Source organism: Gymnodraco acuticeps, unplaced genomic scaffold (assembly GCF_902827175.1).
Source record: "Gymnodraco acuticeps unplaced genomic scaffold, fGymAcu1.1, whole genome shotgun sequence".
NCBI classification, from domain to species: domain Eukaryota; kingdom Metazoa; phylum Chordata; class Actinopteri; order Perciformes; family Bathydraconidae; genus Gymnodraco; species Gymnodraco acuticeps.
In genome coordinates this window covers 7,223,676-7,235,533 of record NW_022990238.1, presented here as the reverse complement: position 1 = coordinate 7,235,533, position 11,858 = coordinate 7,223,676, and the positions used below count along the sequence as shown (strand labels likewise).

At 41.6% G+C, this 11,858-nt stretch overlaps 1 protein-coding gene across 1 annotated transcript; it reads left to right on the top strand.

Annotated features, from left to right (window-relative positions):
- The first annotated feature begins 3,401 nt into the window (after positions 1-3,401).
- Positions 3,402-11,388, top strand: gfap (glial fibrillary acidic protein). The gene is made up of 9 exons (XM_034220167.1): positions 3,402-3,938; positions 5,359-5,419; positions 5,525-5,620; positions 5,724-5,885; positions 5,990-6,115; positions 8,435-8,655; positions 8,737-8,780; positions 9,073-9,155; positions 9,365-11,388. The coding sequence occupies exons 1-9, from the start codon at positions 3,424-3,426 to the stop codon at positions 9,404-9,406; spliced, it is 1,350 nt and encodes a 449-aa protein (XP_034076058.1). The 5' UTR covers positions 3,402-3,423; the 3' UTR covers positions 9,407-11,388.
- The last annotated feature ends 470 nt before the right edge of the window (positions 11,389-11,858 follow it).

The window sequence follows — 11,858 nt, the reverse complement described above, 5'->3', positions numbered from 1 at the left end:
GCGCAAAGCACAACCAGGTGGCCTCAGCTCACAGAGCAGCTAGCATGGTAAGATTCTCAGACCTGTTTAATGATACAAATCTGATCAGATCTGAGTCACATTTAAAGAGTTGATGACCATCAGTTTGTGTATCAATATACAAACACCCATCATTTTTGAACAGACTAGAATCTGAGATAGTGTCTGCGTGCTTTGCTTGTTATGCGCCGTGTGTGGTATGCAGATCTGTCTGTGTGTTGTGTATTTGGGCCCCAGCATTCCTGCTGACAGGCAGACTGCGGCTTCGGGTCTGAACCGGCCCTCTTTGTGGCTGTGCTCTGTTTGGACCTCGGCGGTGCCGAGTCATTTAGCCTGCTTATCTGTCAAAGTTAAGCCCCCTGATTTTCGACACAGCTCATTCCCATAAGGCATTGCTGGTTCCGTTTCAACCAAGCATTTATCTGTTTAGTTTTAAGTTGTCACTTCTCAGGGTTTAGAAATGTAGGCTACTGTAGTTAAGGTTCAGCTGCACAAATGAGCCACACTCTGGTTTTATTTAATGATGCAGTCAAGTGCTCCAGGTATATTAAAACAAATGGTACATTTAAGTTGGCTTTTACTATAATACTTTTTCATAAGCAGTGACAGAAGGTAACTAGGTAGGCTACATTTACTCTTTTCATGCTACTTTATCATATTTAGTTTCTTTTGTGGGTGTTCTTATATCTTTTTCTGTTGTTTCACATTTTATACATAAATGCAGAACAAACAAACATAACCAAAGGCATCCTACTTAAAGGCAGCAAACCCCTCCCCCCCGGCACCCCAATTCTTCTTACACACACACACACACACACACACACATACACACACACACATACACACACACATACACACTCGTATGTTTTTTATTTGTTGTAGTTTTCCAATATTAGCAATTACATGCGTTTCATGTGATCTATTTCAAAATGCTTGGCAGCCATACGCCTCACTCATGACAACTAACGCAGGTGTTGGAAACGAATCTTGCTTAATTCAGTTCATGATTTATGGGAAAGAAGTAAAAAATCCCATGTTTCATTAATTCAGTTACTATTCTAGATCAAGGCCTACTCCTCCCCCTTTAATATCCTGGGAATCAGGGCCATGATGTAGTTATGAAGGTGGGGCTAAATTGCTCGTTAAACAGGATTCAATTTGGTATGTGGCCATCAGTGAGGTTGAGGGATGGCTGAGGAGAGGTTTACACTGGGGATTGTGGGTGTAAAATGCCAGAGCACAAAGCAACCATGTCTCCCTGGCGTGAGATCAGAATGAGTCCAGAAGCATTAAGATTCTACCCTGCCTGCACCCTTTTTTCCTGTAAGTCCTGCACATGTGCTCTCCTGATGTCGGACACATGAATCAGCTGTTTGGCTTGGCCCTGCATTGACTCCAGCAGCAGGGAGGGAAGGGTCTGCACCCCAACTCCCTTTCTTCTCTCTCTGTGGATGTTTAATCATCGGGACATATTACCCCAGAGACCAGATCTGAGGCAACGGCCGTGATTGTCTAAAAAATCCAGTGAGCCCAAACAATTAGTGTCACCTTAATGATGCAACTCCGGCATTAATCCTTAGCAATAGAGCCTTTAAATCAACAAATCTCTGCCAGACTTACAGTGTGCCATCTTGTTTAACCTCTATTACCAAGAGAGCAATTTGAATTCAAGACACTGTGTTGTTGTTTTGCTTCCTTAACAACGACAACACTCAAAGGCCAGATAGTAAAGTCATACAGTGCTTTATCCACTGTCTCCCAGTACCACTGGTTTCCACTCCCTGTGTTTTATCCAGCAACAAAGAAGTCCTTTATGTCCCACTGCTGTTACGGTTTAATAACCTGTAGTAACACTACAGTTAAAGGATTCCACTACTTTCTGTTTTCCTTAACTACAAATCTTGTTTGAGTTGACCGATTAATCGATGCTGGAAAATGTTCAATTGTGCTCACAGTTTTTGACCGGCTGTTTCCCAAGACATGGCACCCATTGGTTTCTATACATTTCTGACCTCTTCTTTGATTTAGATTGATAATTTCTGTTACTGGGGAAAGTAACTGCGAAAATTGTACATTGGCACTTTGAATCTGAGGTGAGCTACCAATATCTGCCGGCGAAAACAAAAGTGCTTTACTCTACCTTTTTTGCAAAATGGTTGACGATCTTTGGGCCGCAAATCGATCCTTAATTTTTCTGAGAGATGGTACCTGGTGGCAGACAGAATTTCACGAAAAAAGTGAGGCAGATGTCGCCATAGTTCTATAGCCGGTACATGTACAATAAACATTTACTTTATGATGACAAGTAAAAGGAAAACATTTGTTTCTTACAACTTTAAGATTTTCTTTGTGACAGTGTTTTGTGTCATAGGACTCTAATACCTTGAATATTCTTCATAGATGAACACTTGGAGAAGGGCAACAAGTAAGTCAATCTCATCTCCACAAAACATGCCCTTCAAAAATAAGTCTGAAATATATCAGCTGAAGTGTGCTGACGTAGCCAACCCTGCGGTTGTCAAGGTAATGGGTGAAAATGGTTTGGTAATGCAGCCTCTGTCCTCCTGGAGTTCAGATTAGGCCTGCACCCCCCCCTCCTCTTCGGCTCTACCATCCATCTGTGTTGGAGCCAAACAGGACGTCTTATAACCCGAACACAGTGAACAGGCCAGAGTCCTACAGTCTTTCTGGAGCCTCTATAAACAGCCCCTGTACTCATAAATGTGTGCTCCTGCAGCATGATGGTTGTTCAAATGTAGATTGTGTGACTTTGTCATGTTACTAACCTGTTTAAAAAAAAATGTGTAGCAGAAAAAGCATGGGCTCGCTTTTTTGGCCTTCATTATAAAGATAGGACAGATAGAACGTAGGCAGGGATTGAAGGGAAGACCATTTCACCATTTCTGTGTCTAATGTATCTTCTCCTTATTAAAGCTTTTGCTGTTTGCTCCTACCAGTTTGAAGATCTCTTCCCAAAAGCTCCAACTCTTTTTCTTTGATCAAACGTTCTGCTGTTGTGGCAGTGCTGTGGTCAGGTTGAATTGGTGGCCAGATCCTGTCACACAAATTCCTTTTCATTCAGCAGGGACAGAAAGAAAGAGAGAAAGACAAAAAAAAGTGAGAGAGTGAGTCATAGGCTGGGGAGAGAAAGGAGGAGAGGGGGAGAGAGATGGAGAAAGCCGAGAGACATTTGTAGTTGAGTGGACGAGCACAGACAATCCCTGGCACACAGTTCTTTGAGTGTCATGTAAACCAACCCTCCGCTCTCACTTTTTGTCCCATTCACCGCCTGCCACCCTCCCTTCTCTCTGCTGCACCCTTTGGCCTCTTTGCTTTGGACTTGGGGCGGGGGGGGTTCGCCTATAAAAGCCCTGGTATTGCCCCGAGTGAGCTCCATTTCCCATCATGGAGAGTCAGAGAGTCCAGTCCTCGTACAGGAAGCGCTACGGGCCTCAGGGCTCCGGCAGCACAGGAGTCAGAATTGGGAGCCTTTCTTCCAGCCGCCTCTCCTGGCAAGGCACCCCCCGCAACTTCACCCACTCCAGCCCTGTGTCGCGGATCTCCTTGGGCTCAACGGGCCTGCTCCTGGGCAGCACCATGGACCGGCTGGATTTCCCAGCTGAATCCCTGATGAAGGCCCAGTACAAGGAGACGCGCACCAACGAGAAGGTGGAGATGATGGGTCTGAATGACCGTTTTGCCAGCTACATAGAGAAGGTGCGCCTGTTGGAGCAGCAGAACAAGGTGCTGGTGCAGGAGCTGAACCAGCTGAAGGTGAGGGAACCCAGCCGCATGGGAGACATCTACCAGGAGGAGCTGAGAGAGCTGCGCAGACAGGTGGACGGACTCACTTCTGGCAAAGCTCGGCTGGAGATAGAGAAGGACAACATGGCTGCAGATGTGACTATGCTCAAGCAGAGGTAGGATGGAGCAGGGTGGGACTCCTGGGGGTGGAAGCATGTTAGTGCAATGCACAGCCTCTAAAAGGGGCTTATAAGAAGACTGACTTTTGCTTTCTCACTTGTCCTTTCTGATGATTACATTACATTTATGTTAAAGATGGCACTTGACAGCAAAGCTTAATATGTTATATGTAAACGTAGTTGTGTGGACAGTAAAACTAGACATTCAAAAACTTTAAGACATATCATATTTTTTTAACCTCTTCAATGCATCTTGTTTTATGTAAAGTGGGACTTACATTTGTCCCTAGCTGGAGTTGGACACAAAACTAATTTTGGTCAACTTGGCATTGCATTAATGGTTATGCTCTGCAAATGTTACTTGGGGAATTTTTTTAATACTCTTACAGGAAAGTCAGTTTGCATATTTTAAAACACTCTCCGAACAGTTTGTCTGTTGCACAGCTGAGATCTTTTTCTTTTTTTAAATTAGGAATGCAATTATATGCAGATTTCCACAAATGAGACAGGCAGGCAGATGTTCTCTTGTCCCCTGTTACTGTAAAACTCCGATTCACTCCATGCGTATATCCAGGTTTTTAGTTTTTTTTAACTTAACTCTACTTGGTATGGATTTATTGTTAAAAATTGTCAGGAGAATAAACGATTTAATTTCCCTTGGGGTAAAATAAAGTTGTACTTCGGGCTCCTCTCAACTCTCAGCAGCTGCTGGTATCCTGAAAGATGTGAATATGGCCGTCGCTGTAAAGGTCACTATCGTGATTCAACTGCTTCCCTTGAACTCTGCATGAATCACTGCAGATGTTACCAAAATATGTTACTTGGTATTTATGTTGCTATGCCTCAGGCGGATTTCAGTGTTGTGTGTGTCTGTGCTTGAGGATGTATCTGCACACATGGACCCCCTTTTGTGCGTTTGTGTTTGTCTGTAAACTCCATCCCGTGGGAAAGTCCTCTGGCTGTTAGACTGGAGTTAGTGTGTAACGATGCATGAACTGCCCTTTCAGCTGAGCCCCAGTCGCCTCCTGAAGCTAGGGGAGCAGCACAGTAAAAAATATGATCAACATCTTTTAAATAGGTTTCTAGTTTTTATAGTTTGGCTATTATTAAACAGGACAGTCTCATTGTGCTTGTGTGCTTTTGCTACAGTCCCTTACTATCAGGCATAGAGCAAAGAAGACATTTGTCATTATTTAAAAACATCCCAAATAAATATATGCTAAAATGTATGTTGTGATATGAAAATCTACTGTAAATATTGTAGGCTTTCCTGTTAATTAAGAATTATTCTAAAATTTGTTCAGTATGGGCTTCAATATAACAAAATGTGTAGTTTTAAATATGCATTGTCCATGATCAGCTACTGTATGAAGGACTTTTATTTCACGCCTTTACTGCTTCTTTGTGACTTACCCAGGTTGCAAGATGAGATGGGTCTCCGACAGGATGCAGAAAACAATTTGAATGCCTACAGACAGGTAATTCAGTTGAATTTTCTCTAAATTCATGATTTTAACAATTCATACTTTCGTTTAGTCTGACTGGCCTCCTTTATCTCTCTATGTATCTCATTATTTGCATAGGATGTGGATGAAGCTTCTCTTAATCGTGTCCATTTAGAGAGGAAAATCGATGCCATGCAGGATGAGATAAACTTCTTGAGGAAGACTCATGAGGAGGTAAAAATTGAAATCTTGCAAAATAAACTTTAGCTATTGCTAACCACAATCAAGAACCTCATTTGAACTTGAATCAATTATTCACTACTGTTGTCTCTCTCAGGATCTGCGTGAGTTACAGGAGCAGCTCATGGCCCAGCAGGTGCATGTTGAACTTGATGTATCCAAACCAGACCTGACTGTTGCTCTGAGGGACATCCGGGTCCAGTATGAAACCATGGCAACCTCCAACATGCAGGAGACCGAGGATTGGTACCGATCCAAGGTCACGAGTCTCTCATTAAGTTGGCAGTACCGAGAATTAAAGTCATTAGAGTAAAATATCCTTGTGAGAAGATAGATACTCACAGGCTTTTTGCCTTTGTACAGTTTGCTGACCTGACAAACGCAGCCAATCGAAACGCAGAAGCCCTGCGCCAGGCCAAGCAGGAGGCCAATGAATACCGGCGTCAGGTCCAAGTGCTGACCTGCGATGTTGAGGCTCTACGAGGAACAGTAAGTCCACTCGACCACAGAGAAGACAGTATTTGAGAACATAACATTAGTCTTATCCAGCTCTAGTAAGATTTAAATTATGCTGCTTCTTCAATCAAATATTTAGTATACATTTGGGCACATATTCTCTACCGGAAACCTTACACTTGAAATATTGTTATGATATATTTTGATGCCACATAATAACAGCTCATTCAGACAGCATCAAGACTCATTTTTGTTGTATTGGTTCTATACAGAGATGGGGACTCGAGTTTGTGACTCGGACTCGAGTCGCGCTTAAGTCGCACACACAGAGACTTCAGACTTGACTTGGACTCCTGCTCAAAATACTTCGGACTCGACTTGGACTCGTGTTTTGGGACTCGTGAACAATCATTGTGTTTTCTATTTTTGGCGTATTAAAGGTGGGGTAGGTAAGTTTGAGAAACCGGCTCGAGATCGCTAGAATTTGAAAATACACAACCGGAGAAAATCTGCCACTTCCTCACAGAGCCCCTCCTCCAACACACACGAACGCGCCAATGAGGGCACGAGATAAATTTGTGCCCCGATGGAAGGCTGACAGGCAGGTAGTCCATCCAGTTATTATAGCCGGGCCGGCTAAAATAATTGGTCGTGCTTTTTACAGTATTACGGCTTCCACAGATGACTTTTTTTAATGGATTTTTTGTCAAAGCACTTATGGACGGTTAGCAAACATGTTTAGCTCAGCATCAGCTATGTAATGTTAACTTAGCTTGCTACTAGCTTTGTAACTGAATATTTGAAAAGATGAGTGAATGTTTGCTTGTCACACTTGTTTGCGTTGAGTGGCGTTGACATCCAACTCTTGACATGACATAAAAAAGGTCGGTAACGTTAATCATTACGTTCCGCTGCCACCGGCCACTGGCTAACGTTAAACGTAGAAAAATACATAGTTACATACATAAATACATCTGTCGGTTTATAGACAGGTACAGGTTTATTGTTGACCACGTAACGTTAATGTTACAGGTTTATCAGGTTACCATTACACTGGGTTTGAGTGAGAGGATAGAGGAATATGTTTATTTATAGTAGACTTAAAAGATGTAATTAGAGACCCAATGTAATTAAACAATACGGTTGCAGAGGTCAAATTTTAACATTTTTGTCCACTGGCCAAATGGCTAGCCTAGTGAATGTTGAAATGTTACCAGCCACTCAATAGATTGCCATTGTTATTTTTGGCTGGTGCGTGCAACATACAGTACCAGCCACTTGCATGATTTACCAGCATTTGGCTGGTAAATAGTGTTAATGGTAGATATCTCTTTTGGAACAGGTCATGTTTTAATATCACCAGTTCAGTATATTTCAGATAATATTGCAGCAATAGTTTTTTAGTTGCAAATGGCACAGAACAAATGTTTACTTTTAAGTACTTTTAACACAGTTTCCCTGCGGGGGATTAATAAAGTATTTGTGATACTGATTTCTGATTCTGAAGTGTTTTGCTTATAAGTTGTTTGCATTTAGCTAAAGTGTGATGTTTTTCCTCATATTGCATTGCAATAGCCTGTTTAAAGTGATCATATAACAAACAACTAATCAGTACTGATACTGTATGCTAATAGATGTAGGAGTGATAATAATACAGTAAATGCTTTGAATTTCTTAGATATAGCTGTGCAGTATTCTTAACAGACTGGATAGCAGCAGACAATAGAAGGCTTATTACAACCAGAAGAGACATGAGACTTTTATTTTTTAGAGACTTGAGACTTGACTTGGACTCGTGACCAAAGACTTGAGACTTGATCAAGTCTCACCCCACAAAGACTTGAGACTTGACTTGGACTCGTGACCAAAGACTTGAGACTTGACTTAGACTTTCAAAAAAAGACTTGTGAACATCTCTGGTTCTATATAATATGGAACTGAAATTAAAAGAATGAGCCCTAGTTAGAGCTTGCGTGTAAAAGTGTTCCCATTTGTATACCATTTCCTATTTCTGAGGGGTCTTATGGACAAACAGTAAACACAAATGTTGTAACTGCCTTAAGTCAATGACCTAAATAGTGCTATTTAAAAATAATGTTAAGTTGGATGAAGATCATAACACTGATTCAGCAGTAAGTGCCAAAATAGAAGCAGGGAGGGATTAGTGAAAACTTTGTAGTGGTAGGTATTAGATTTATAAAAGCAGACATAGCAGTCGAGGTACATGTAACATTAATAACAAATAAAAGATGTGTGTGGTTGAAATGTAACATAAGAGTGTGAGTTTAGTAACCTCAGTCTGATGCATCAGATGTTGGTGTTCATCTCTCCGTCTTCTCTCTCCTCTTTCAGAACGAGTCTCTGGAACGTCAGCTCCGGGAGATGGACGACCGCTTCGCCATGGAGACATCTGGTTACCAGGATAGAGTGAGCCATCTGGAGGACGACATCCACTCGCTGAAGGACGAGATGGCCAGACACCTGCAGGAGTACCAGGACCTCCTTAACGTCAAGCTGGCCCTGGACATCGAGATCGCCACCTACAGGAAGCTGCTGGATGGAGAGGAGAGCCGGTCAGACACAGCTTTGTTGGTTTAGCACCACCAACATTTAAAAAAAACAAAACTAAATATTATCTTTTCTTTTTCCTTCAGGATCACCATTCCAGTTCAGAGCTTTTCTAACCTGCAGTTTAGAGGTTAGTAGCACATACAGTATGACCCCCTTTTTTAATCTAGGGGATCAAGGGGTCATCGAAATCATTAGTAAAAACTGTTTAAATATCCATAATAGATTTGGTCTTTTCCCATCTCTTTCACCCAACCTTTCCAAAAAGGCATTCACAAAATATTTTTTATTTCTTTAGGGGCAATCACAATAGTATATTCACTCTTACTGTGTTAAATGTGTAAACTATAATACATGGCATCAAAGAGAGGATAACAAAAAAATGTCTACACTACACTAACTGGAGTCTTTTCATCTTTTAGAAACTAACCTGGACACTAAAACCCCAGAGGCCCACGTGAAGAGGAGCATCTTGGTTAGAACCGTGGAGACTAGAGATGGGGAGGTATGAGCTTCTACAGAACATTCCACTGAAGCAAACAAAACTGCACATTGCACCTCTCACCTTACCCTCTGGAGGGCAATGTTGAACCCTTCTGCAGGTTTTCACACTCACTCACTGTCTCACAGCACACCTGATGCCTTTTGTAGCAAAAACTCACTGGGGAGTCGTTTGTTGTCTCTATTTTTAACTCTGTTGTCTTTTATTTTCAGATCATTAAGGAATCAACAACTGAACACAAAGATCTTCCTTAAAGTTCGACTTGTCTCAATCTGGGATTATTACTTATTTGTTTTGTTTCCAAACCCCAAAGCTCCCCCATCAGTGCATCATTTCATGTTTCTCTCCTTTCATCATCACCTGCATGCTAATCTATTCAACAACCCATGACTTAACTATTAAACTCTCCTAGACTTCCTCATTAGAACTTCTGCAAAAAACATCTATGTTCAGCTCTTATACAGCTGTTAGCAGGATGTAGGTCACTCATATTAAAATGGTATGTACCATTTTGTTCTGTTCCAGTGAAAACTCCAGGAAACCACTGGCAACCTGTTTAATTTGAATTTGTTAGCACGGTTTCAGATTAGCTGCCATAGAGAAGGCCTTAAAACGTAGCAATTGTCTTAAGCTAATATGTAGCATGGTCGAGGTTGACATGTTATGAGTATGTGAAATGTGGCAAGGGAAGTACCAGAGGGAGTTTGGGTTTGCAGACACCAGAATTGGATAGCGGTGGGAAATAAGAGTTGTGTGTATGTTAGAGCATCTTTTGGCAGAAGGACAGGTGAATTTGGGCTCTTTTTTTAATGTTATGCCTCTGCTTGTGTGTTAAAGCTTGTATAGCCTGCACAGGTGTTTCAATGAGTACACCTCACTTCGGGCTGATTACACGTGTGCTTAGATAGGAGACGAGTGGAAATGATCAAACAGCTAATGTGTACTTTTTCACTTTTTACAACCACAAACCTCTCTAGAGCCAAACAGTCTGCTATGGCTGCTTTTGATGGGTACATTTGTAAAAAAGTCAGTGTTCTGTAGACATTAGAGCTGCGACAGTTAGTCGAACAATAAGTTGCAGCCGTAGTAAACATTTACTAAATCGTAAAGACAGATCAGACAGAGACAGAGACAGCTGACAGGCAATCAACATAAAACCACTGCAGAGTCTATATTGATCAAAGCTATGATGTTTTCTGTGAGTTTTTGACAGAATTGATTTCATCACCATTCAGTAGTTTTATTTAAAAGAAACAGTGTTGACTGACAGTTGCTGAATGTTTGCATCTTCTCTACAGAGGACACTGACCTTGGCATCCATATTCTGTGATGTTACATACATATAAAAGGTGTCCCATCAACAGGTGCAACAAAACTCACAACAGACGAGTGTGTGAAAACCTATGCAGTCCTGAGAGGAAGTCTCATGAGCCAAAATAAACAGCTGTGAGTGTGTTTATACTTTCTCCCTCGCCTTCTGCTCTTCTGCCTTCTCCATTCATCGCAGCTGTTGGTATCCTTTGTCTCTCACACAACCTGATAAGACATTATTTGACACAAGGATGCTTCAGAGTATAATCAAGCAAGCGTGATAGGGACAGAGCCAGGTTGGAGGTGTGGAGAAACTGTTTGGATACTGACTTGTCCTCCAGCCTCCAATAAATCTCCTCCAAATTCCCAGGCCAATTTCTGTTGTGTTTGACTGATAGCAGCGAGAGAGTGCTTTGGAGATGATCTCCACCAAATCCCAAAGCAGTAGAAACTATAAGGTTTGTTATAAAAGTGAGGATGCTGGGGTTAGAAGTAAAAGGAGGCTGCGAAGGAGGACGATTGATTGACCTTTCCAGCAAAAACACTGTAATCCATGCTTCCTGCCTGGTTAGAAGTCACGGCACGCTGACTGAAGCCGTGTTACTGACAGCTGGCCTCGCCTCTAATGAGTGCTGCTACACTGAAGCTGGCTGTTGCTGTGTTCGTTGCCAAGGACATGCTGTGATTTGAGTTGTGCCTCCCACCCTCTCCCCTCCACAACTTCCACTGCTGTCACTCAACCCCTTCTCCCAATAACATGCAGATTTCTACTGTATTCCCTCTTTGTTTTTTAATATTGATCTTAGATGGATGAATCCTGCATATTCTTATGGAAGAAACATTTGCAGATGGAAATATAACATTAGTATTGACCGATGCTACGTAATGTTTACTTGACAAGAATAAAACATTTTGTCTGTTAGAGTTGATGCCTCTTGTTTTGATTCTTACACTTTTTCATTCATTTTTCAAAATAGTTCATATGTGTGTAGTCTTCTTTTTTGGCTTATGGTTCAATACTGACACATACCATTCGAAAGTCCAGCATTGTTCAACAACAAAAGCTTGATTGGGTGCATTTAAGGTTTATTTTGAACATAGAGAACAAAACGCTCTATAATGGCTAGTCACACTTGAAATGAGACCCAAATGAACCCCTGACAGTTGATTATTAAACACCTGAATATTTACGGAAGCTTTTTCCTGCTATGGGTTACATTTTTCAAGGGATAGTTATAGAGGAATTTGATTTGTTGTGTCCTCATATATACTTCTTGTACTTTGATTAACTTTGTGTCACTGCTTAAAGGATAGATCCACACTTTCCCATGTTTGTTTTAAAAGAGTTACAGGTGCACATATGTTCAATGACAAAGATTGTACTTCCTGTAGCCC